General features: G+C 54.6%; 1 protein-coding gene across 1 annotated transcript; it reads left to right on the forward strand.

Annotated features, from left to right (window-relative positions):
* The first annotated feature begins 23,613 nt into the window (after window positions 1-23,613).
* Window positions 23,614-26,764, forward strand: LOC103630424 (uncharacterized protein At5g49945-like). Its single transcript, NM_001327782.1, is given in 3 exon segments — window positions 23,614-24,783; window positions 25,934-26,137; window positions 26,222-26,764. Coding segments are annotated over 3 exon segments (1,458 nt in total). The 5' UTR covers window positions 23,614-23,757; the 3' UTR covers window positions 26,450-26,764.
* The last annotated feature ends 144 nt before the right edge of the window (window positions 26,765-26,908 follow it).

Consider the following 26,908-nt stretch of genomic DNA (forward strand, 5'->3'; position numbering starts at 1 on the left):
TCGATGGCGACCAGCAGGTGCGTGTAGCCCCCGGGCGCCTTCTGCAAGGGACCGACGAGGTCCAGACCCCATACAGCAAAGGGCCAGGTGATGGGTATCGTCTGCAGAGCCTGAGCGGGCAGGTGGGTCCGCTTCGCATAGAATTGGCACCCTTCGCAGGTGCGGACAATTCTAGTGGCGTCAGCCACCGCCGTTGGCCAGTAGAAGCCTTGCCGGAAGGCATTCCCGACAAGGGCTCGAGGCGCTGCGTGATGGCCGCAAGCCCCCGAGTGTATTTCTCGCAGGAGTTCCTGACCTTCGGCGATGGAGATGCATCGCTGTAGGATGCCCGAGGGGCTGCGGTGGTAGAGCTCCTCCTCATCGCCCAGCAAGACGAATGACTTTGCGCGTCGCGCTACCCGCCGAGCCTCGGCTTGGTCGAGGGGTAGCTCTCCTTGGCGGAGATATTGCAGGTACGGGGTCTGCCAATTTCGATCAGGCGTGGCCCCGTTCTGCTCCTCCTCGACGTGCAGTGCCTCGGCCCCGGGAGCCGAGGGTACCTCGGGTCGAACCGAGGGCGCCTCGGGCTGAGCCGAGGGCGCCTCGGGCTGAGCTGAGGGTGCCTCGGGCTCGGGCGTGTCATCGATCTTGACGGAGGGTTGATGCAGATCCCGGGAGAAGACGTCCAGGGGGACCGTCGTTCGCCCCAAGGCTATTTTAGCCAGCTCGTCCGCAGTCTCGTTGTAGCGCCGAGCGATGTGGTTAAGCTCGAGCCCGAAGAACTTGTCTTCCAGGCGCCGAACTTCATCGCAGTAGGCCTCCATCTTCGGGTCGCGGCAGTGGGAGTTCTTCATGACTTGGTCGATGACGAGCTGCGAGTCACCGCGGGCGTCGAGGCATCTGACCCCTAGCTCGATAGCGATCTGCAACCCGTTGACCAGAGCCTCGTACTCGGCCACATTGTTGGACGCCGGGAAATGGAGGCGTAGCACGTAGCGTAGGTGCTTCCCGAGGGGCGAGATGAAGAGCAGGCCCGTGCCGGCTCCCGTCTTCATCAGCGACCCGTCGAAAAACATGGTCCAAAGCTCCGGTTGGATCGGAGCCGTCGGTAGCTGGGTGTCGACCCATTCGGTTACGAAGTCCGCCAACACCTGGGACTTGATGGCCTTCCGAGGGGCGAACGAGATTGTTTCACCCATGATTTCCACCGCCCACTTTGCGATCCTGCCCGAGGCCTCTCGGCACTGGATGATCTCCCCCAGGGGGAAGGATGACACCATAGTTACTGGATGAGACTCGAAGTAATGTCGTAACTTCCGCCTCGTCAGGATCACAGCATACAACAGCTTCTGAACTTGTGGGTAGCGGATCTTGGTCTCGGACAGTACCTCGCTGACGAAGTAGACTGGCCTCTGAACGGGCAATGCATGCCCTTCTTCTTGCCTCTCGACCACAATCGCGGCGCTAACCACCTGAGTGGTCGCGGCGACGTAGACCAAGTGGGCTTCTCCATCAGCTGGGGGCACCAAGATAGGCGCCTTTGTAAGGAGCGCCTTCAGGTTCCCGAGAGCTTCCTCGGCCTCAGGGGTCCAAGCGAAACTCTCGGTCTTCCTTAAGAGGCGGTACAGAGGCAGACCTCTTTCGCCGAGGCGGGAGATGAAGCGGCTCAGGGCCGCAAGACATCCCATGACCCTCTGTACGCCTTTTAAGTCCTTGATAGGCCCCATGCTGGTGATGGCCGCGATCTTCTCCGGGTTGGCTTCGATGCCTCGCTCGGAGACGATGAAACCCAGAAGCATGCCCCGGGGCACCCCGAAGACACACTTCTCAGGATTGAGCTTGACTCCTTTCGCCTTGAGACATCGGAATGTCACTTCAAGGTCGGAGAGGAGGTCGGAAGCCTTCCTTGTCTTGACTACAATGTCATCGACGTAGGCCTCGACTGTGCGACCGATGTATTCGCCGAACACATGGTTCATGCACCGCTGGTACGTCGCGCCCGCATTCCTCAAACCGAACGGCATGGTGACATAGCAGTACATGCCGAAGGGCGTGATGAAAGAAGTCGCGAGCTGGTCGGACTCTTTCATCCGGATCTGGTGATACCCTGAGTAGGCATCGAGGAAGGACAGGGTTTCACACCCAGCAGTGGAATCCACGATTTGATCGATGCGAGGCAGAGGGTAGGGAACCTTCGGACATGCTTTGTTGAGACCAGTGTAGTCTACACACATCCGCCATTTCCCCCCTTTCTTCCTCACAAGCACAGGGTTGGCAAGCCATTCGGGATGGAATACCTCTTTGATGAACCCTGCTGCCATTAGCTTGTGGATCTCCTCGCCTATCACTCTGCGCTTCTCCTCGTCGAATCGGCGCAGAGGCTGCCTGACGGGTCGGGCTCCGGCCCGAATATCCAGCGAGTGCTCGGCGACATCCCTCGGTATGCCGGGCATGTCCGAGGGACTCCACGCAAAGACGTCGGCGTTTGCGCGGAGAAAGTCGACGAGCACTGCTTCCTATTTGGGGTCGAGCCCGGAACCAATCCGGATCTGCTTGGAGGTGTCGCCACTGGGGTCGAGTGGGACGGCCTTAACCGTCTCCGCTGGCTCGAAGTTGCCGGCATGACGCTTCACGTCTGGCACCTCTTTGGAGAGGTTCTCCAGGTCGGCGATGAGGGCCTCGGACTCGGCGAGGGCCTCGGCGTACTCCACGCACTCCACGTCGCATTCGAACGCGTGTTTGTACGTGGGGCCGACGGTGATGACCCCGTTGGGGCCCGACATCTTGAGCTTTAGGTAGGTGTAGTTGGGGACGACCATGAACTTCGCGTAGCATGGTCTCCCCAGTACCGCGTGGTAGGTCCCTCGGAACCCGACCACCTCGAACGTCAATGTCTCCCTTCGGAAGTTGGAGGGCGTTCCGAAGCAGACGGGAAGGTCGAGTCGTCCGAGGGGCTGGACGCGCTTCCCAGGGATGATCCCGTGGAAGGGCGCAACGCCTGCTCGGACGGAGGACAGATCGACGCGCAGGAGCCTGAGGGTCTCGGCGTAGATGATGTTGAGGCAGCTGCCCCCATCCATCAGGACCTTGGTGAGCCTGACGTTGCCGACGATGGGGTCGATGACGAGCGGGTATTTCCCCGGGCTCGGCACGTGGTCGGGGTGGTCGGCCTGGTCGAAGGTGATGGGCTTGTCGGACCAGTCTAGGTAGACTGGCGCCGCCACCTTCGCCGAGCAGACCTCCCGGCGCTCCTGCTTGCGATGCCGAGCCGAGGCATTCGCCGCATGCCCACCGTAGATCATGAAGCTGTCGTGGACCTCGGGGTACTCTCCTGCTTGGTGATCTTCCTTCTTGTCGTCGTCGTGGGCCCTGCCACCCTCCGCGGGTGGCCCGGCCCTGTGGAAGTGGCGCCGAAGCATGACGCACTCCTCGAGGGTGTGCTTGACGGGCCCCTGATGATAGTGGCACGGCTCTTTGAGCATCTTGTCGAAGAGGTTAGCACCTCCGGGGGGCTTCCGAGGGTTCTTGTACTCGGCGGCGGCGACAAGGTCCGCGTCGGCGGCGTCGCGTTTCGATTGCGACTTCTTCTTGCCTTTCTTCTTGGCGCCGCGCGGAGCAGACGCCTCGGGAGCCTCTTCCGATGGGCGGCCCTGGGGCTGCTTGTCCTTTCGGAAGATAGCCTCGACCGCCTCCTGGCCAGAGGCGAACTTGGTGGCGATGTCCATCAGCTCGCTCGCCCTGGTGGGGGTCTTGCGACCCAACTTACTCACCAGGTCGCGGCAGGTGGTGCCGGCAAGGAACGCGCCGATGACATCCGAGTCGGTGATGTTGGGCAGCTCGGTGCGCTGCTTCGAGAATCGCCGGATGTAGTCCCGGAGAGACTCTCCCGGCTGTTGCCGGCAGCTCCGGAGGTCCCAGGAATTCCCGGGGTGCACGTACGTGCCCTGGAAATTGCCGGCGAAGGCTTGGACCAAGTCGTCCCAGTTGGAGATCTGCCCCGGAGGCAGGTGCTCCAACCAGGCGCGAGCAGTGTCGGAGAGGAACAGGGGGAGGTTGCGGATGATGAGGTTGTCGTCGTCCGTCCCACCCAGTTGGCAGGCCAGGCGGTAGTCCGCGAGCCACAGTTCTGGCCTCGTTTCCCCCGAGTACTTTGTGATAGTATTCGGGGGTCGGAACCGGGTCAGGAACGGCGCCCGTCGGATGGCCCGACTGAAGGCCTGTGGACCGGGCGGTTCGGGCGAGGGACTCCGATCCTCCCCGCTGTCGTAGCGCCCCCCACGCCTGGGGTGGTAGCCTCGGCGCACCCTTTCGTCGAGGTGGGCCCGACGGTCGCGACGGTGGTGCTCGTTGCCGAGGTGGCCCGGGGCCGCAGGCGCGGTGTTGCGCGTGCGCCCGGTGTAGACCGAGGCTTCCCGCATGAATCGGGAAGTCGCGGCGTGAGGTTCCGAGGGGTATCCCTGCCTTCGGGAGGCAGTGCTCTCGGCCCGTCGGGCCGCAGCGCCTTCCAGGAGATTCTTGAGCTCTCCCTGAATTCGCCGACCCTCGGTGGTTGATGGCTCCGGCATCGCGCGGAGGAGCATCGCTGCGGCTGCCAGGTTCTGACCGACCCCGCTGGATGCGGGCGGCGGTCTGACCCTGACATCATTGGCGACGCGGTGCTGGAGACCCTGGGGCAGGTGACGTATTTCTCCGGCCGGGGGTTGGCCCGCCCATACCTGCCCGACGTCCCGGCGGATCGTCTCAAGCGCCCCTGTTCCCTCGTCGAGCCTGGCCTGCGCCCCGCGGACTTGCTCGAGCTGTGGGTCGTGACCCCCCGCCAGAGCGGGGACCACAGCTAGCTCCCGCGGGATGTCGGCGCGAGGCACCGGCCTAGGAAAATCACCGTCCACCGGCATGCCAAGATGGTTGCCTTCGGAGGGATCCCCTAGCTCGACGTGGAAACATTCGCGGCTTGGGCCGCAGTCCTCGTCGCCAAGGCTGCGGCTTCCGTCAGAACAGTCGGAGAGGCAGTAGTCACACGCGGTCATGAAGTCCCGCATGGCACTGGGGTTGCCAAATCCGGAGAAATCCCAACAGATGTTGGGATCGTCATCTTCCTCGGACCCAGAGGGCCCGTAGGTCGAGACGTCCGTCAATCGGTCCCAAGGCGACCGCATACGAAACCCCAGTGGGGTTGCACTCGCCTCAATGAGAGCGCCCGCCAAAGCAAGGTCGCTAGGCGGGTTGAGGCCGAGTCGAAATGAGGTAAGATGGGAGTTAGTCAGTACCTTTTGGTCGACGAGGAGCGACGTAGTCACATCGGGGACTGGTTGCACCGTCGTCTCAGGTACGAGGGCGACATCCTGCAAGCTTTCTGCGAGCGCGCTGGCGTCGTCTTCTTGCTCGGGATCAGCGTGTCGCGGGGGGACGGCGCTTGCCTTCGTCTCGAACGCGAGGTCGACGCCCGGCGTGCCTTCCGTTGGGGCGTCGGGGGCGTCGATTCGCTCGACGACCGACGAAGCGCGGCCTCCCGCTTGGCCTTGGTTGCCCCGCCTCCTCCTCCGTTGGCGGGGGAGAGGACGGAGCGAGCTCGAATGTTGTTCTTCCACCACGCGGGGAAGACGTCGTCGATTCCGCCGCCGGCGGGCGGGTTGTCGGCCGCCATTGTCGTTGTCGCGCGGCGGTGGAAGGAGTATCATGTCGTAGCTGCCGTCGAAGGACATGAACTCAAGACTCCCGAAACGGAGCATCGTCCCGGGCCGGAGAGGTTGCTGGAGACTGCCCATCTGGAGCTTGACGGGAAGCTGTTCGTCAGCACGCAGCAGGCCCCTACCTGGCGCGCCAACTGTCGGCGTTTCGAGACCGGGGGGTCCCTAAGCCGACGAGTGAGTGTGCTGCGTGCCCCAGCCCAGATGGGTCGAGCGCGTGGGCGAGCGCGAAGGGGGGAAAGGCGAGGTGGCCGGAGACGGGCGTGAGAGAGGTGGAAATCCCGCGGCCTTCGTGTTCGTCCCGCGCCCAGGTCGGGTGCGCTTGCAGTAGGGGGGTTACAAGCGTCCACGCGGGTGAGGGAAGCGAGCGGCCCCAAGAGAGCGCCTGTCCCGTCCTCGGTCCCGCGCGGCCAACCTTCTCTAAGAAGGCCCTGGTCCGTCCTTTTATAGTCGTAAGGAGAGGATCCAGGTGTACAATGGGGGGTGTAGCAGAGTGCTACGTGTCTAGCGGAGGGAGAGCTAGCGCCCTAGGTACATGCCAATGTGGCAGCCAGAGAGATCTTGGCACCTTGCTGGTGTGATGTCGTGGCTGTCGGAGGAGCAACAGAGCTTGGCGGAGGGACAGCTGTCGGAGCGGTCGAGTCTTTGCTGACGTCCCCCTGCTTCCGTAAGGGAGCTGAGAGCCGCCGTCGTCACAGGGCACGCGGGGCGCCATCATTGCCTATCTGGCGGAGCTAGCCAGATGGGACGTCGGTCTTGTTCTCTGCGGCCCGAGTTGGCTCGGGGTAGGGTGATGATGGCGCTCCCTGTTGACGTGGCGGGTCCGTGCCCTAGGTCGGACGGCGTGGGGGCTCCTCCGAAGCCAAGGTCGAGTCTGTCTTCCGTGGCCGAGGCCGAGCCCGAGCCCCTGGGTCGGGCGAGGCGGAGATCGTTCGGCAGAGGCCAGGGCGGAGTCCGAGCCCTGTGGTCGGGCGAAGCGGAGTTCGTCGTCTTCTGGGGCTGTGCCCGAGTCCGAGCCCTGGGTCGGGCGAAGCGGAGCTTGCCGTCTTCCGGGTCTTAGCCCGAGTCCGAGCCCTGGGTCGGGCGGAGCAGAGTTCGCCGTCTTCCGGGTCTTAGCCCGAGTCCGAGCCCTGGGTCGGGCGGAGCGGAGTTCGCCGTCTTCCGGGTCTTAGCCCGAGTCCGAGCCCTGGGTCGGGCGGAGCGGAGCTTCCTATGGCGCCTTTGGCAAGGTCTGACTGCCTGTCAGACTCACTCTGTCGAGTGGCGCTGCAGTTGGAGTGGCGCAGGCGGCGCTGTCCATCTGTCAGACCAGCCAGTGGAGCGGCGGAGTGACGGCGGTCACTTCGGCTCTGCCGGGGGGGCGCGCGTCAGGATAAAGGTGTCAGGCCGCCTTTGCGTTAAATGCTCCTGCAACTTGGTCAGTCGGTGCGGCGATTTAGTCAGGGTTGCTTCTTAGCGAAGCCAAGGCCTCGGGCGAGCCGGAGATGTGTCCGCCGTTAAAAGGGGGGCCTCGGGCGAGACGGAAGTCCCTCGAGGTCGGCTGCCCTTGTCCGAGGCTAGGCTCGGGCGAAGCGTGATTGAGTCACTCGTATGGACTGATTCCTGACTTAATCACACCCATCAGGCCTTTGCAGCTTTATGCTGATGGGGGTTACCAGCTGAGAATTAGGCGTCTTGAGGGTACCCCTAATTATGGCCCCCGACACCGGCCTAGGAGGATCACCGTCCTACGGCATGCCGAGATGGTTGCCTTCGGAGGGATCCCCTAGCTCGACGTGGAAACATTCGCGGCTCGGGCCGCAGTCCTCGTCGTCAAGGCTGAGGCTACCGTCGGAACAGTCGGACAGGCAGTAGTCACATGCGGTCATAAAGTCCCGCATGGCACTGGGGCTGCCAAATCTGGAGAAATCCCAACAGATGCTGGGATCGTCGTCTTCCTCGGACCCAGAGGGCCCGTAGGTCGAGACGTCCGTCAACCGGTCCCAAGGCGACCGCATACGAAACCCCAGAGGGGTTGCACTCGCCTCAACGAGAGCGCCCGCCAAAGCGAGGTCGCTAGGCGGGTTGAGGCCGAGTCGAAATGACGTAAGATGGGAATCAGTCGGTACCTTTTGGTCGACGAGGAGCGACATAGTCACGTCGAGGACTGGTTGCACCGTCGTCTCAGGTACGAGGGCGACGTCCTGCAAGCTCTCCGCGAGCGCGCTGGCGTCGTCCACTTGCTCAGGATTGGCGTGTCGCGGGGGGACGGCGCTCGCCTTCGTCTCGAACGCGAGGTTGACGCCCGGCGTGCCATCCGTTGGGGCGCTGGGGACGTCGATTCGCTCGACAGCCGACGAAGCGCGGCCTCCCGCTTGGCCTTGGTTGCCCCGCCTCCTCCTCCGTTGGCGGGGGAGAGGACGGGGCGAGCTCGAATGTTGTTCTTCCACCGCGCGGGGAAGATGTCGTCGATTCCGCCGCCGGCGGGCGGGTTGTTGGCCGCCATTGTCGTTGTCGCGCGGCGGTGGAAGGAGTATCATGTCGTAGCTGCCGTCGAAGGACATGAACTCAAGACTCCCAAAACGGAGCACCGTCCCGGGCCGGAGAGGTTGCCGGAGACTGCCCATCTGGAGCTTGACGGGAAGCTGTTCGTCAGCACGCAGCGTGCCCCTACCTGGCGCGCCAACTGTCGGCGTTTCGAGACCGGGGGGTCCCTAAGCCGACGAGTGAGTGTGCCGCGTGCCCCAGCCCAGATGGGTCGAGCGCGTGGGCGAGCGCGAAGGGGGGAGAGCGAGGTGGCCGGAGACGGGCGTGAGAGAGGTGGAAATCCCGCGGCCTTCGTGTTCGTCCCGCGCCCAGGTCGGCTGCGCTTGCAGTAGGGGGTTACAAGCGTCCACGCGGGTGAGGGAAGCGAGCGGCCCCAAGAGAGCGCCTGTCCCATCCTCGTCCCCGCGCGGCCAACCTTCTCTAAGAAGGCCCTGGTCCTTCCTTTTATAGGCATAAGGAGAGGATCCAGGTGTACAATGGGGGTGTAGCAGAGTGCTACGTGTCTAGCGGAGGGAGAGCTAGCGCCCTAAGTACATGCCAATGTGGCAGCCAGAGAGATCTTGGCACCCTGCTGGTGTGATGTCGTGGCTGTCGGAGGAGCAACGGAGCCTGGCGGAGGGACAGCTGTCGGAGCGGTTGAGTCCTTGCTGACGTCCCCCTGCTTCCGTAAGGGAGCTGAGAGCCGCCGTCGTCACAGGGCTAGCGGAGCGCCATCATTGCCTATCTGGCGGAGCGAGCCAGATGGGACACCGGTCTTGTTCTCTGCGGCCCGAGTCGGCTCGGGGCAGGGTGATGATGGCGCTTCCTGTTGACGTGGCGGGCCTGTGCCCTAGGTCGGGCGACGTGGAGGCTCCTCCGAAGCCGAGGTCGAGTCTGTCTTCCATGGCCGAGGTCGAGCCCGAGCCCCTGGGTCGGGCGAGGCGGAGATTGTTCGGCAGAGGCCTGGGCGGAGTCCGAGCCCTGGGGTCGGGCGAAGCGGAGTTCGTCGTCTTCTGGGGCTGAGCCCGAGTCCGAGCCCTGGGTCGGGCGGAGCGGAGTTCGCCGTCTTCCGGGGCTTAGCCCGAGTCCGAGCCCTGGGTCGGGCGGAGCGGAGTTCACCGTCTTCCGGGGCTTAGCCCGAGTCCGAGCCCTGGGTCGGGCGGAGCGGAGTTCGTCGTCTTCCGGGGCTTAGCCCGAGTCCGAGCCCTGGGTCGGGCGGAGCGGAGTTCGCCGTCTTCCGGGGCTTAGCCCGAGTCCGAGCCCTGGGTCGGGCGGAGCGGAGTTCGCCGTCTTCCGGGGCTTAGCCCGAGTCCGAGCCCTGGGTCGGGCGGAGCGGAGTTCGCCGTCTTCCGGGGCTTAGCCCGAGTCCGAGCCCTGGGTCGGGCGGAGCGGAGTTCGCCGTCTTCCGGGGCTTAGCCCGAGTCCGAGCCCTGGGTCGGGCGGAGCGGAGTTCGCCGTCTTCCGGGGCTTAGCCCGAGTCCGAGCCCTGGGTCGGGCGGAGCGGAGTTCGCCGTCTTCCGGGGCTTAGCCCGAGTCCGAGCCCTGGGTCGGGCGGAGCGGAGTTCGCCGTCTTCCGGGGCTTAGCCCGAGTCCGAGCCCTGGGTCGGGCGGAGCGGAGTTCGCCGTCTTCCGGGGCTTAGCCCGAGTCCGAGCCCTGGGTCGGGCGGAGCGGAGTTTCCTATGGCGCCTTTGGCAGGGCCTGACTGCCTGTCAGTCTCACTCTGTCAAGTGGCACTGCAGTCGGAGTGGCGCAGGCGGCGCTGTCCTTCTGTCAGACCGGTCAGTGGAGCGGCGAAGAGACGGCGGTCACTTCGGCTCTGCCGGGGGGCACGCGTCAGGATAAAGGTGCCAGGCCACCTTTGCGTTAAATGCTCCTGCGACTCGGTCGGTCGATGCGGCGATTTAGTCAGGGTTGCTTCTGAGAGAAGGCAAGGCCTCGGGCGAGCCGGAGATGTGTCCGCCGTTAAAGGGGGGCCTCGGGCGAGACGGAAATCTCTCGGGGTCGGCTGCCCTTGTCCGAGGCTAGGCTCGGGCGAGGCGTGATCGAGTCGCTCGTATGGACTGATCCCTGACTTAATCGCACCCATCAGGCCTCTGCAGCTTTATGCTGATGGGGGTTACCAGCTGAGAATTAGGCGTCTTGAGGGTACCCCTAATTATGGTCCCCGACAAAGAGCAACAAATGAAACACGAATTACTCTCTCAAGTCACTAATCACTAATGGTCACTTGTCTCAATTGTGGAACTTGGAGAGGTTTGGAAGCTATTGTGGCTGTGTCACTATGAGCTATGAAAAAAGCTGTTGTGGGTTGTGTAGAGGTGTACATTTGGGCCGAGCCTAGTGAACCGGCCCGAAGCACGACACGACACGAAATAAGTTTGGGCCAGATCAGCCCAAAATTATGCATTGGGCCGAGGTCGCGGCCCACGGGTGGGCACAAGCATGGCCTGTTTATGGAGGCACAAAATAGCCTATTTATAAGCACGAAAAGCCCCATATTCATTTGGTCATCCACTTCTAATCATGGAAATCATTCACTCCAATTTGGCTAGCCACATGTTTAATCATGGAGATGAGGTGTCAACCACCCATTGTTTTTGTGTTCTTTGATTTTTAATTATAAAGCTTGAAATATTTATATCTACTAAATGATATAGGTGTTTTGAATTTCAGGTTTTGTTGTGAATTTCGGGCTTTAATGTGAATTTCGGGCTTTGATGTGAATTTTGGGTCGTGCATGAATTTCGGGCCAAAGTTTGAATTTTGGGATTTTTACAATTTCGGTCCGCCCGACACGAGTCTGGTACGTTTAACCAATAACATGTCACACCACGGACCGAGGGCTAAGCCCATGGGCCGGGCCGGCCCGAAATTCAATCGTGTCAGGCCTTTTCGGGCTAGGCGGCCCGAATATACACCTATAGGGTTGTGAACTACTAAAAAGCTACAAATCATTTGGTGGAAACCACTAAAACCCGCTAAAAATTCTTCCATATATATTTTCACAGTTCCATTCAAAAGTCGCTAAAAGAAAGTTCAGATGCGCTTTCAGTTTTGTACTGCGAGAAAGTCGGTTTTTTGATAAAGCTGCTTTTTCTAGATCCAGCCCTTTGATTTGACTTTTGTCTTGTAGGGGATAAAAGACAAAGCCAAAAACCAAATCAAACACACCTTGAGTTACACTTAGCTGACCTTATCATGCACGAGAATTAGATTTAATATATGAACTCGAAAATGTAGGTATTTAATGTAGATCAAGATATAAAAGGGAAATATGTTAGAGTGAAATACATTAGATGGCCAAGTGTATCTCTTAAAAGTTCAATCATTATTCGGAACTATGTTAAGTTTTAACGAAGTAACGAACCAAAACAGACATGTTACCTCTTCCTCTTCTCCATGCTGTTAAAAGGCAAGACGTAGCAGGCACAGAGAAGCAGTGACAGATCGCCACCACGTTCGTCGTAGCTATAGGGGTAACAATGGTCTCTAAATTTTATATTATAAAATTTAAGGATTAAATCGAATTAAAATTGGTCTCTATTTCTATTTATATTTAAACTAAAATTTATTTAAGGCTCTAACATTCTGTGAAGAAATGTTTTGGATCGTCATCCATTACAACCCCTAAGCGGGTGACACCGGCGATGGCGACGCGATAGGTAGCAAGAATGCTGAGCGTTTGTCAGTATGCGCCGCCCACGAGCAGGTCACCGACTTTGGCAGGCAGTTCAAGGTGATGTTTCAGCTATAGAACAATGGTTCTCAGGATACCATTGAGCCAATTACATTGACGCTCTAGGTGTACGACATGACGTTCGTGGTCGCCGCGACTGTTGAGGCGGCTAGCCGGCTAGGGTCTTTGGCTCGACCTTTGAGCCACCAAAAGAAGGAGGGACTGAGATGGAGCAGCTCGGCGTGTCTACCACCAGCGACAAGTTGCTCAAGGCCCTGTGGAACAGCCGTAGCGCCAGGGGGGACAGTGTTGTCTCATCCGGCTTTAGCACGTCTAGGTCTTAAGAATGGATCCTTGGAGTGTTGCTCACTGTTGCATTGCAGCTGCGGCCATAGCTTATGGATATTAACTATATGCACTACCGGAATCCGAGGCTTTGCCGAGTGTTGTATTCTTTACCGAGTGCCTTTTGTCGGGCACTCGGCAAATAAGGCTTTGCCGAGTGCCGCCCTCGGTAAAGTTAGGCTCTCGGCAAAGAGCCCCTTTACCGAGTGCTGAACACTCGGCACAGGTAGCCACTCGGCAAAGACAAGTTTGCCGAGTGTCACACACTCGGCAAACGGGGCTCTCGGCAAAGGACCGTCAGCGGCCGTCCCAGAGCTGACGGCCGTCAGTCTTTGCCGAGAGCCAACGGCTGGCACTCGGCAAAGATGCACCTTTGCCGAGTGCCACGTAATAGACACTCGGCAAAGCCGACTTTGCCGAGTGTCATCGCCAGACACTCGGCAAAGTGTATTTTCACTTTTTTTATTTTGTCTCCCAAACTTTTTGTGGTATGTTTCTACACTATGTAGACCTACATGTATCATTTGTGGACAATTATAACATAGTTTCCATAGTTAGTAGATTTAGTTCGTTTATTTGAATTTCTTCGGAAAATTCAAATTTGAACTGCAGGTCACTCGAAACTTGTAAAACCGTGCATGAAAAAATGATATTCATGTTACTTAGCATAAGTTACAACCGATTGCAGAAGCGTACCGGAAACTTCGAGCAACATGCTCACTAAACATGGCCGTGAACTTGGCATCCACATGTTTAAAAATTGTATAAAACACAAACAAAGTCAGAAAATCATGAAACTTGTCCACGTGTCATGATATCATATGTACAGGCTGTGATAAAAATTTTATAATGTTTGGAGAAAGTTTTGAGACACTATGTGTAGAAACCTAAGAGATCCACATGAAATCTAAGAGTTATTTCATGTGGATCTCTTAGGTTTCTACACATAGTGTCTCACAACTTTCTCCAAACATTCTAAAATTTTTATCACAGCCTATACATATGATATCATGACACATGGACAAGTTTCATGATTTTCTGACTTTGTTTGTGTTTTATACAATTTTTAAACATGTGGATGCCAAGTTCACGGCCATGTTTAGTGAGCATGTTGCTCGAAGTTTCCGGTACGCTTCTGCAATCGGTCGTAACTTATGCTAGGTAACATGAATATCATTTTTTCATGCACGGTTTTCCAAGTTTCGAGTGACCTGCAGTTCAACTGTGAATTTTCCGAAGAAATTCAAATAAACGAACTAAATCTACTAGCTATAGAAAAAACTTTTCTAATTGTCTCAAAATGGTACATGTAGGTCTACATAGTGTAGGAACATACCACAAAAAGTTTGGTTGCCAAAATTTAAAAAATTTAAATGTACTTTGCCGAGTGTTAAATTATGACACTCGGTAAAGATAGCTTTGCCGAGTGTCAGTTGGTTGACACTCGGCAAAGAACATAGAAAAAATCTTTGCCGAGTGCCTGTCAGTGGACACTCGGCAAAGCCGCCTTTGCCGAGTGCCGGCGATCTGGCACTCGGCAAAACATATTTTAAAATTAAAAAAAAATCTTTGCCGAGTGCCAGATCGCGGGCACTCGGCAAAGAGGAGAAATAAACGCCCCGCGCGACTTCTCCTTTCTCCTTCCTCTCCTCTCACTCGTCTCTGTCACCGGTGCTCGCCGTGCGCCGCCGCCTCGTCCGCCGTGCGCCGCCCCTCGCCCGCCGTGCGCCGCCCCTCGCCCCTCGCCGCCCCTCGCCTCGCCGTGCGCCGCCGACGCCGCCCCTCGTCCGCCGTGCGCCGTGCGCCGCCCCTCGCCCCTCGCCCCTCGCCGCCCCTCGCCCCTCGCCGCCCCTCGCCGTGCGCCGTGCGCCGCCCCTCGCCGCCCCTCGTCCGCCGTGCGCCGCCCCTCGCCTCGCCGTGCGCCGCCGACGCCGCCCCTCGCCTCGCCAAAGCCGCCCGCCCGTCGACGCCGCCGCGCCCCTCTCCCTCTCCCTCGCCCGCCCACCCTCCGACACCGTCGCTGCGCCCCGTCACCGCCACCGCTGCGCCCCGTCACCGCTACCGCCGCGACCCGGCCTCAACCGTCGTCCCCACGCCTCGCCCTCAACCGCCGTCGCGCTCGGCACCACGCCACCGTTTGGTAAATCATTCTTTATTTTTGTTGAGCATGTGATTGATAATGTGATGGATAGTTAGAGCTATATTATATCTAACCATTCTGTACTTAGAATTTCCATTGTGTGGATAACCTTTTTTCTAGTAGATTAAAAAAAGAATGCCAAACTCTAAAACATGCATAGATTGAATATATATATATGTGTGATTGCTGGCCATCGTGCCGTTGAATTATGCGTAGAAGACAACCATCGTGCTGATAGTTTTATTTGCAGGATTTCGAAACCTCCCCGTGCAGGGGAGGTGCTGCCGAAATTTTCTGTTGCTAGGCTTCTGTTAGGGGATGGAGGACCATGAGTGGATGTACACGGGCCGTAGAGGAAGGAACGATGTCACCACTGAATGGATTAGAAAGACCGATGATTTCGTGGAACGGGCATATGGCGAAGCTGCTAAAGGAGCGAGTCTAGTCCCATGCCCGTGCAGCAAATGTGATAACCGGAAAAGAAAACCAAAGAAGACCATGGTAGAACATATTTGGAAGAATGGATTTACGTCGGGCTATACTCGGTGGATATTTCATGGCGAAGCGCATCGTACGAGAGAGGAGGTGCTGAGACAACGTGTCGAGGATTATGACGCGGATGCGGGGGTAGCGGATATGTTGAACGACTATCAGGAGGCACAGTACACGAGAGGATGTATGGATGAAGAGCCAGAGCCGACTGCAAAGGCGTTCTACGACATGTTCGACGCGGCACAGAAGCCCCTTCACGGCCAGACAAAGGTTTCTCAACTGGATGCCATTGGGCGTGTAATGGCGTTCAAGTCGCAGTACAGCATGAGTAGAGACGCATTCGATGGCTTGTTGACGGTTATTGGGAGTCTGCTTCCGGATGATCACGTTCTGCCAAAGAGCATGTACGAGGCACAGAAACTACTTCGTGCACTCAAGATGACGTATGAGCAGATTCATGCTTGTCCGAAGGGCTGCGTGCTATTTAGGAAAGAATACGCGGAGGCAAAGTACTGTCCCAAGTGTAATTCGTCTAGGTTTATGGAGGTAGACTCTGGTGATGGACAAAAGAGGCAGCTCAACATCCCCTTGACAATCCTACGACACCTTCCATTCGTACCGAGGATCCAGCGTCTGTACATGACAGAGGAATCCGCGAAACAGATGACTTGGCACAAAAATGGAAAACGATACAATCCTGACAAGATGGTGCACGCATCAGATGGTGAAGCATGGAAACACTTTGATGACATTCACCGTGAGAAAGCCGAAGAGGCTCGTAATGTACGTGTTGCGTTGGCCACAGATGGGTTCAATCCCTATGGAACGAGCGCTGCCCCGTACACATGTTGGCCCGTGTTTGTTATCCCAATCAATCTCCCCCCTGGTGTGTGCTTTCAAAGGCAGAATATATTCGTGTCGTTGATAATTCCCGGACACCCGGGGAACAAAATGGGCGTGTACATGGAGCCTTTGATCGATGAATTGGTACGTGCCTGGGAGGAAGGGGTATGGACGTTTGACCGAGCTACGAAGACAAACTTCAGAATGCATGTTTGGTACCTGTCGGCGTTTCGAGACAGGGGGGTCCCTAAGCCGATGAGTGAGTGTGCTGCGTGCCCCAGCCCAGATGGGTCGAGCGCGTGGGCGAGCGCGAAGGGGGGAGAGGCGAGGTGGCCGGAGTCGGGCGTGAGAGAGGTGGAAGTCTCGCGGCCTTCGTGTTCGTCCCGCGCCCAGGTCGGGTGCGCTTGCAGTAGGGGGGTTACAAGCGTCCACGCGGGTGAGGGAAGCGAGCGGCCCCAAGAGAGCGCCTGTCCCGTCCTCGGTCCCGCGCGGCCAACCTCCTCTAAGAAGGCCCTGGTCCTTCCTTTTATAGTCGTAAGGAGAGGATCCAGGTGTACAATGGGGGGTGTAGCAGGGTGCTACGTGTCTAGCGGAGAGAAAGAGAGCTAGCGCCCTGGGTACATGCCAATGTGGCAGCCGGAGAGGTCTTGGCACCTTGCTGGCGTGATGTCGTGGCTGTCGGAGGAGCGACGGAGCCTGGCGGAGGGACAGCTGTTGGGGTGGTCGAGTCCTTGCTGACGTCGCTCTGCTGCCGTAAGAGAGCTAAGAGCCGCCGTCGTCACAGAGCTTGGGGGGCGCCATCATTGCCCATCCGGCGGAGCTGGCCAGATGGGACGCCGGTCTTGTCCTTCGTGACCCCAGTCGGCTCGGGGTAGGTTGGTGATGGCGCTTCCTGTTGACGTGGCGGACCTGTGCCCTAGGCAGGGCGACGTGGGAGCTCCTCCGAAGTCGAGGTCGAGTCTGTCTTCCGTTGCCGAGGCCGAGCCCGAGCCCCCGGGTCGGGCGAGGCGGAGATCGTTTGGCCGAGGCCAGGGCGGAGTCCGAGCCCTGGGGTCGGGCGAGGCGGAGATTCGCCGTCTTCCGGGTCTTAGCCCGAGTCCGAGCCCTGGGGTCGGGCGGAGCGGAGTTCGCCGTCTTCCGGGTCTTAGCCCGAGTCCGAGCCCTGGGGTCGGGCGGAGCGGAGTTCGCCGTCTTCCGGGTCTTAGCCCGAGTCCGAGCCCTGGGGTCAGGCGGAACGGAGTTCGCCGTCTTCCGGGTCTTAGCCCGAGTTCGAGCCCTGGGGTCGGGAGGAGCGGAGTTCGCCGTCTTCCGGGTCTTAGCCCGAGTCCGAGCCCTGGGGTCGGGTGGAGCGGAGTTTCCCATGGCGCCTTTGGCAGGGCCCGACTGCCTGTCAGACTCACTCTATCGAGTGGCACTGCAGTCGGAGTGGCGCAGGCGGCGCTGTCCTTCTGTCAGACTGGTCAGTGGAGCGGTGGAGTGACAGCGGTCACTTCAGCTCTGCCGGGTGGCGCGTGTCAGGCCACCTTTGCGTTAAATGCTCCTGCAACCCGGTCAGTCGGCGCGGCGATTTAGTCAGGGTTGCTTCTAAGCGAAGCCAAGGCCTCGGGCGAGCCGGAGGTGTGTCCGCCGTAAAATGGGGGGCCTCGGGCGAGACAGAAGTCTCTCGAGGTCGGCTGCCCTTGGCCGAGGCTAGGCTCGGGCGAAGCGTGATCGAGTCACTCGTGTGGACTGACCCCTGACTTAATCATACCCATCAGGCCTTTGCAGCTTTATGCTGATGGGGGTTACCAGCTGAGAATTAGGCGTCTTGAGGGTACCCCTAATTATGGTCCCCGACAGTACCAGTACTCCATGCATGACTTACCGGCCTATGGGCTATTCTGTGCCTGGTGTGTTCACGGTAAGTTCCCATGCCCAGTTTGCAAGGAAGCTCTCAGGTTCATTTGGCTGAAAAAGGGTGGCAAATATTCGTCCTTCGATAAACATCGACAATTTCTTCCTGCTGACCATCCATTCCGCCTAGACATCAAGAACTTTACGAAAGGTGTCGTAGTGACAGACCGCCCACCTGCAACGATGACTGGTGCCGAAATTCGTTAACAGATAGATGGGCTCGTGGCCAATACAGAAGGTGGTTTTGTGGGATATGGTGAGCAGCATATGTGGACACATAAGTCTGGCTTGACTCGGCTCCCCTATTATGACGACCTGCTCCTTCCACACAACATTGACGTGATGCACACTGAAAAAAATGTTGCCGAGGCACTGTGGGCAACAATTATGGACATTCCTGATAAGTCAAAGGATAATGTGAAGGCAAGAGTGGATCTGGCAGCGTTATGTGATAGACCAAAACTAGAGATGAAGCCGCCAAGTGGCGGAAAGACATGGAGAAGGCCTAAGGCCGATTTCGTCCTAAGCAGGGCCCAGAGGAAGGAAGTACTTCAGTGGATCAAGATGTTGATGTTCCCTGATGGGTATGCAGCTAACCTGAGTAGGGGGATGATGAGGTGCAAAATGATGAGGTTGCGTCTTCTGATGGTGTTGAGATTGAAATGCTTGATAGTGATGATGAGAGTTATGATCCGGCTAACCCCGACACATATGAAGATTATTTTTAATCGATGTAATGCTATATGACTTTTTATTTCGCACCTGTTTTTAAATACATCTTTTTATATGTGCTTATTTGTTTACTCTTAATTGCAGGTTGTTGAACAAATATGGTGGGCGGTTTCCTGAGGAGGAGGAGGGGGAGGAGGAGTAGGACGGCGGACGATGCAGAGCAGGCAGCGCAGCAGCACGAGGCAGAGCAGGCAGCGCAGCAGCAGGCGGCGCCTCAGGACGACGACGACCAGCAGCAGGACGACGACGACCAGCAGCAGGACGCCTCAGGTTCAGGCGGCTCTAGTTCGAGGAGCATCTACCTGCGAGGCCCCGCGAGTCTCCCGCCGCGTCCCATACTTCGGGACAGACGGCCGTTGATTCGGCCGGAAGGGGAGAGGTATGTAACTTTATGTTCTTCATTCTTGTTCATATTATGTGTTCAAAATCATAATATAAACTAATACTTTTTATTTATCACTTGGACAGGTCTTGGACGGTTTTGGATTATGCTGGGGGTCATCGTCGCCCCCCAACAACATCCTCGGCCTGCTGTGCAAGGAACACTTCCCTGGACTTGTGGAGTACGCCGGAGTGACGGGCCCAGCCTTCACCTTCGACCACTACGCCGTCGCCCCCGATGCAGTAGACCGGGACGGCAGGGAATTCAATAACAAGGCGGAGTGGGTGAAGCAAGAGCTGTGGGTAAGTCTTAGTATAATATAAAATATGTCGCATTCGTTGCAAATTCTTGAAATAATGTATGGATACATCGTTTTTGTATGCAGGATTTCTTCAGATGCGATGCTGGATACGAGGCTAGGGCGGATGTGGTGGCCACCACGTGCTGTAAGAAGCTCGTCGTGGACATGCACTATGAGGCCCGCATCCAGGCCATCATCACCTACCACGGCTCCGTCCTTGGGGAGAAGGTGACCAAACCTCAAGCCCGAACCATGTCGTTGACCAGGGAGCAGTACCTGCAGGTAAAGTCATGCATGTTTGGTACCAGTACTCCATGCATGAATTTTATTTTATCTTCTGATATGCACTTTATGTGTTTACTTTGCAGGTGATTCCACATTGGTGCACCGCACATCCTCTGTGCTGGGAGCAGATGGTGGATAGGTGGTGTTCGGCTGAGTGGGACGAGGTGCACACAGCTAGCCGGGAACGGCGTTTGCAGATGCAAGGCCCCTCGCACCACCAAGGCAGCCGGAGCCTGGGCCAATATGCCGAAGCATGGGTACGCCACCTTTTTTATTTAGATATATAGCACTAAGTTAGATATTATTTCTAACTATCTCGTTGGTTTTCGTTGCAGTCGGCGTCACATGGTGGCAGGCCTTGTTCCACCTTCTCGGCCTATGCTATGGCCCATAAGGGTAAGGCGACATCCGACGTCACCTACAACCCGGATGACGGGCCCGAGGCCTACACCAACCCCGCCGTTTACAGCCGCCTCCATGACTACACCGCCATGGCGCAGGAGGTCCATGGCCCAGACTATGATCCGAGCACCGAGCCTATCGACCCCGAGGTGCTCATGAGGGTCGGAGGAGGCAAGAGACATGGGCGGTACTGGATTGCCGACGGGGCAATCGACTCGTCCTCCACTCCCACTCTGTCTCAGGTGAGAGCAAGGAGCACGGGCTCGAGCCCAGCCATTCGACCTCGGCACGACAGCTCACAGCATCGCATACAGCAACTCGAGGTTAGTGCTTCTGTAACTCGTCCTTCCTTTAGTTATATACCTAGTCTTTGAGTTACTATAACGTTGGCTTGTAATATTACAGACCCAACTAGAAGAGATGGAGGCGAGGATAATGGCGGAGCGGGCGGCGGCTGATCAGAGGATGGCAGAGATGTTCCAGTACATGCAGAGCCTTGGCGCCGCACAGGGCATCGCTCCGCCACCTCCATTGTTCCCCCCAGTTGACCCTACTCTCTTCCACACTCTTGTGAGTATCAAAATTGTAGTTAGATGTTTGTAATGCATCTGGTATAACACATGCTATCTCTTCTCTGTGCAGGGCCAATCTGGGGCGGCATCCAACAACCCTCCGGAAGGGTTCAGCCCAACGCAACCCCGGCCAAACCGCCCACCTCCATGAGTCATTGTTTTAGACTTCAGAACTTATGTATAATACTTATGTTTCTGTTTGATACTTATGTGAGAGCTTGCGACGTTTGAGACTTATGTTTGTGTTGAACACTTATGTTTGTGATGGATATTTATGTTTGTGGTCACGGTTTTATGTTTGTGTTGGCTATTTATGTCTGTGATGATATCTGTGATGTATATATGTGATATATATGTGATATCTTCTGTTTGTGTGGATGGAAAACAAAAAACAAATAAAAAAGGTACATACTGGTCACTTTGCCGAGTGTAACACTCGGCAAAGAGGCTCTTTGCCGAGTGTCTGGGTCATAACACTCGGCAAAGAGCACAGACCTGGGCACCGGTTTAGGTTCTTTACCGAGTGTTATGTCGCTGGCACTCGGCAAAGAGGTCGTCTTTGCTGAGTGCCAATTGGTACACTCGGCAAAGAGCCTGACATGGGGACCCTCCCTGGCGGGCTCTTTGCCGAGTGTCCCAAGTGGCACTCGGCAAAGAAGGCGGCTTTGCCGAGTGCTGCCAGGAGGACACTCGGCAAAGATATCTTCGTTGTCGAGTGTCACCGTTGACACTCGGCAAAGCCGCCGTCTCCGTCAACCGGCGCCGTAACGGTCGCTTTTCTTTGCCGAGTGCACCCTGACACTCGGCAAAGATCTTTTCCGAGTGCCCGAGAAAAAGTACTCGGCAAAGAAGTCTTTGCCGATGCACTGTTTGCCGAGCCTTCTTTGCCGAGTGTTACACTCGGCAAAGCCTTTGCCGAGTGTTTTTAAGGCTTCGCCGAGTGCTTCCGGCACTCGGCGAAGAGGTTGATTCCGGTAGTGATGCTTGGGTTCTCTACTTCTCGCCCTGTTCCTGATGTCTTCTTCCTCATGATTGTGCATGCCTGACTATGGCTTCCTGTTAGCAACGACCACAACGTCCCCAACCGTGACCTGCATTCGCGCCATGGGGAGCACGAGGGAGTCCCCTTCCTGGACATCTGGAGCCCGATGAGGGAGCAAGCAACGCACGTCCATTGTTGGATGCACTGCATTTCAGGAGCAAGCTTAATAGCGATGTGTTTCAGTTGCACGCGGCATCGATGGCTACGAGGAGAAAAAGGTTCTATTGGCCGTCATCATACCGGACCCCTCGCTGGAGCTGTTGGGCATGCCCCCGGCGCTGCTCACAGAGGTCGACGAGAAGGACGACATGGACTGGAAGAAAAAAAAGACATGATACCAGATCTGATTTGATCCAAACGTTTTGGATCTAACAAAGACCCGAACAACGATTAAACCTTTAAAAGACATATTTTAAAAATTTATGGACCAAGATAACACAACCTAACAAGTTTAAGGGTTAGAAGTGCACTTTAATCTTCGATAGCCAATATAACAACTCTCACAAAGTTAGGTGGAGTTTCTCTATCTATAGGAGGCTTGTCAAGTCATGGTGTCTAGGGCTCACTAGGCAACTTAAGTAGGTCAGTTAGTTGTTGGCGGTAGTTGCTTGATCTTTGTTCTTTCATTGTTTCCTCCTTATTGTCCTCTTATTTCAACGATCTGGTCTAAGTATCCCTAGGTCTAAGACTATCTCTAGCAACTTACTCATCCACATCTCCATATTTAATTTCACTCTACGCACAATGTTATCTACATTGCAAAACAATATTTTGGGTAACCATATGGGTAAACTGTTGGACACAACCTAATCCATTGTTTTGGTTCATAGGACTCGTTTGGTTTCCTAGAGTGTCCATGAAAACCCTAAACCCTAGTTCATTACTGGCCAGAAACTGATATGTATAGCAGCTATCGCGCCCTATCCTTGTCTTTTGGTTCCTTTATGGTCTAGAGGTGAGGGCAACAATGATGGGTGGAAGGTCTATTAAGGAATCAGCAACTGTCAAAGGCGAGGAAGAAGAGTATTTGTCTTGGAGGAGAAAAGGAGGTAGGTTGATAATCCATTGTAAGCATTTGGGAAGCTCATTTTTTATAGAGGTTAGATCGAAGACAGTGGAACAGGTAGGGAAATGGATTGGTGTCCTAGGAAGGGGATCAAATGCAAAGAGTTGGAAGATAAATGCTTCCTATTCACCTTTCATGAGGCGACAAGGAAGAGAAAGACTCTAAAAGATGGGCCATGGATGATTTCTAAGGAAGTACTAGTGGTAGCAGATTTTGATGGGTCCAAAACCTTGGATGAAATTGATTTCTCCTTCATTTCGATCTAGACCATGTGGCGTGGCTTGTGATGGGTCTCATGAACAGAGCGGCAAAACATGTGATAGGGGATGAAATTGGAGAGTTATGGAGGTGGACTTTGAAGTGATGATCTAGCAGCGAGAAGGTTTATCTAGTCAAGGTGAAGCTAGATATTTGTAAACCTTTGAGACGTGGAATCACTGCCAATAGGGGAGAAGGCGTGGGTGATCAGCGGTGTCCGTATAATATGAGTTCCTTCCTCATTTGTTATGTGTGTGGCATCATTGATACACTAACAAAGCATATACAAAGAAGCCTTTCAATAAAGATTAAAATTGTGGTTTTAGTTTTTGCACTCGGTATATATAACGAGTGATGATGGAAATTTAAAACATGTTAAACAAAACTTCAAACTTAACAAAAAAAACTAATTTATGTTGATATAAATACATTTAACAATTTATGCTTATTTCTATACTTTTCATAAATATTAGACTTACTTCACACGATACGCACTACCTGTTTTCCACAACAATTGTATTACTTATCTTGTGATTGTTAAATATATTTATGTTATAATATTTTTATCCTTATCTAACTATAGTAAATTGTAAATTGCTAGTTGTTTATGTGACTACGTATATTAGGGTTCATTAGGTCTATAGTTTCGTTTAATGAGTATTTTATTCTTGGATCTAAAAGTCAAAAAAGTTGACAAAGTAAGATATTAAGGTAACTTTGAGGATGTTTGAATGCAATATAACTAATAATTAGTTGGCTAAAAAATTACTAGTGGATTTATCTGAGCTAATTTGCTAAAATAGTTAATGATTAAACAATTAGCTAGACTGTTTGAATGTATTTAACTAATTTTAGTAGTTAACTATTAGCTCTAGTCAATTTAAACACCCATAGTGAAAAGAAACTAATTCAGTCATTTGAATTTTAATAATACTACGAATAAAATTATTTGAAAATTTAGTCGATAAATAGATGAAAAGAAAAACTAAATCTCACATCCCATCGATCACTACTTGCAGAGTACTAGCAAGTCGCACGGCACACCCCCTTCCTCCGCTGCGCATCATCCTCCTCCCCCAGCACACAGCACCACCGCGCTAGTCATCCACTTCGTCGTCCCCCAGCACACACACACCCTTCCTCCGCTGCCTCAGCTATGGCAGCGCCGAGCTGGATCCGGCTCCGGCAGGCGCGTGCAACCCTCCTCATCCTGCTGCTCCTCGCCCTCAACATCTCCCTTTCCTCCGCCGCCAACTTCGAGGGCTTCGACTCCGACGACCTTCCCTCCGCGGCCGGTGGCCTCGATGCTGACGATGACGAGGAAGGTCTCGACGGCGTCGACCTCCCGCCCCCTCCGCCCATCTCCCTCTCCACCTCTGCGCCATCACCTCCCGTCACGACGACATCCGCGCCGAACCCTAACCCCGCTACGCGTACGCCTCGGGACCCCACCCCGGCGCTCGACCTCTGGGACGAGGACGAGTTCGAGGGCATCCCCGTGCCGGAAGCGATCCCCTCCGACGACTCCGCCGCGCCGGCCGAGGCCGGCCAGTCAGATCCCTCCGCCGAGGCTCCTGCCGAGGCAATTCCGGCCGCGAAGAGGAGCCCAGCTGAGCTCCTCCGCGCGTTCTCCGTCGAGATCGCGTGTGTCAGCTTCCTGATCTGCTTCGTGCTCAACTACTTTACGGGGAAGCGGCAAAACGAGAACATCGCGCTGGCCTGGGCCACCAAGTTCGCCACGAGGGACTCCATCTTCGACAAGAACTTCAGCCTTCTTGGCACAGGCGACGGCAAGGACACGCCACTCCTGCTCAAGGAAGGGCAGGACGTGTTCAAATTCTACGCCAGTGGGAGACGCTTCTGCCAGGGCATGCTCGCCACCATGGAGATGCGGGCGCGGCACGACCTGCTGTCAAGGTTCGTCGAGCTGGTCTTCCCTGGGAAGGACACCATTACGTTCGAGGTGGTAATGAACGAAGAGGCCATGGACCATGTGGTTCTGGCCGTGGCCCGGAAGAAGGCAGCCAAGACGCTGCAGAAAGAGGAAAGGGATCTGCAGAGGTTTGCCAACGTTATCACTTCGGCGCCTGCTGGGAGGAAGTGGGTGTCAGATGAGCTTGCTGTGGTGGCTGAGTCGAAGGAGGTTGCTGGGGATATGATCACTGAGGCTGTGCTTGATCAGGTGAGAGTGAACTACATAATTTTAGTTTTATGGATTCACTTAAGTAAATGCTTCATTTGGATAAGATTGTTAACTTAGATACTTACATTGCTGCTGCTTCAATGTTTAATGAATTCGCTAAAAATATATTCAGGAGGAGAACTGTGTGATTTGAGATAGCCTCACATTTTTTGAACATTATACTGTTAAATGCTGACATTGGAGAAGTTATGCTTGTATGCAAAGTAAAATTTACAATCTTGAATTGCAAACTGAGCTCAACTTGTTGCTTTGATGGGAAGCTTATCAACAGTAATTCCTACAGTCCTTGGTCTAAGCTATGCTGTTATTGTTTTTTGTAAGTAGAATTTTGTTTATAATAGGTGATGGCATACCATGAAGTGATGAAAAGGATATCCTTTTAAAATTATGGAACCATGAAGTGATGAAAAGGATATCCTTTTAAAATTATGGAATTCTATAATTGCAGAAGTGCAGTAGCATGTTGGTAGATTTCATCTATCTTTTATTGAATTTGGAACATGTCATGTTTTTCTTCTCCCCTGAATTTGTTTGTTCTTAGAGATTTTATTTTGTCTTTGATATGTTCTTGCACTGCCACCTTTTGGGCATTGATGAAAGCCTGGTTTGAACAAGGAACAGAATGTACTTGGACTTTTGATGTTACTTCCAGAATCAAGTTCATTCATGCTATCGATTTTCAATGATTGAAGTAGCTGCTGTCTTTTATTGATTGAGGTAGCTTCAGTTTCTTATATATATAAATAAGTTCTGGGATTAGTGCTATTGCCTATGAGATGATTGGATTTTGGTGAGGTCCAATTTAGGTTATTGTGAAATCTGTCATTAGCTATAGTAGACGTTGGCGTGCTTATTGTAAAACAGTATGTCTGATAAGATAAGGCCAATGTGTGTTTCTAAACATTATGAACCATGTACTGGTACTTTCATCTCTAACTTTTGAGTTAGGACTTAAATGGGAGTAACTAGGACCAAAAGAAAGCTAGTCAGTTGGACCTGGATACTGTATTAAGATCGAGGACCCTAGCTTAAGCAAGGTCGAATGAACCAAATACGCCAATGCGACTGACTCAGTTTATCTTGCATATAGTGTGCCTTACCCTGCTTCTATTGGTTCTTCCATCTTCAGGTTCTTGGTGAGAAGGCATTTGAGAAATTTGGGAAGTGGTTCATCTCGCTTCGTTTTTCAGACCAGTTGGCAGGTTCTTACAAGAAGGTCCTTGCATTCAAGTTTGTATTGCCAGATGCAAGCAACATGTCAGAGATGACAAGATTGGTTGCTCTTGTGCCATACTACATTGATTTGGTTGGCCGTTATAAGCTCAGCTCTCATGTGAGTATCCATTTTTTGTCTTCTTAGAACTCGTCATCATGTTCTAGTTATATGTTTAAAGTTTTCTATCTATGGTGTTTGCAGGCTCGCTCTAAAACTGATGGAGCTAGAACAAAGGCTGCTCAGGAGGCTTTCAGGGAACTACAGAGTGCCCGGCAGGAGGCCCTGCAAAGGAAAAAGGCTGAAAAGAAGAAACTCATCGAGGAGGCAGATGCCAAACTAAGCGCTGAGTCACTCAGGAAGAAAGAAGAAAAGGAAAGGGCTCGGCAAATGAAGAAGTCTGGACCCAAAGTGAAGATGCTCCGCTCTTAACAACGTCATGATTCAAGAATCTATCATATCTTGGCTTTTGCTATTCACCTGTTGATTAGCATATAGTTCAGTGTCTGCTAGACTCATTTATATTCTAATCCTGTGAGAATGAGCAAAAAGGATCCAGGAGAAAAGAATCCTCACTGGCGTTTCGGCTTTTATTGGATGTGTGCCAGAATTATCCGTGGCCCCACGCCCCCACGCAACTTCTAAGAAAAATTGGTTATGCAAAACCTGTGCTGTATGAGAAATAGAACTTACATGATTCAATGTGTAGAATGGTGATAGAACTATGATATGAAATTCTATGCTCGGATTACATGCTTTCAGATTCTAGCAACTTCGCTGCTCAGCATCCATTTCGGTTGTTTGTAATGTGTTTGGTTTCTTTTTTTCTCACTCCTGCTGGGACTTTGGAGTACAAGCGATGTCATAGCCTTTCCGATATTTGGAACCCTG

The sequence above is a fragment of the Zea mays genome, chromosome 6 (genome assembly GCF_902167145.1).
Source record: "Zea mays cultivar B73 chromosome 6, Zm-B73-REFERENCE-NAM-5.0, whole genome shotgun sequence".
NCBI lineage: Eukaryota > Viridiplantae > Streptophyta > Magnoliopsida > Poales > Poaceae > Zea > Zea mays.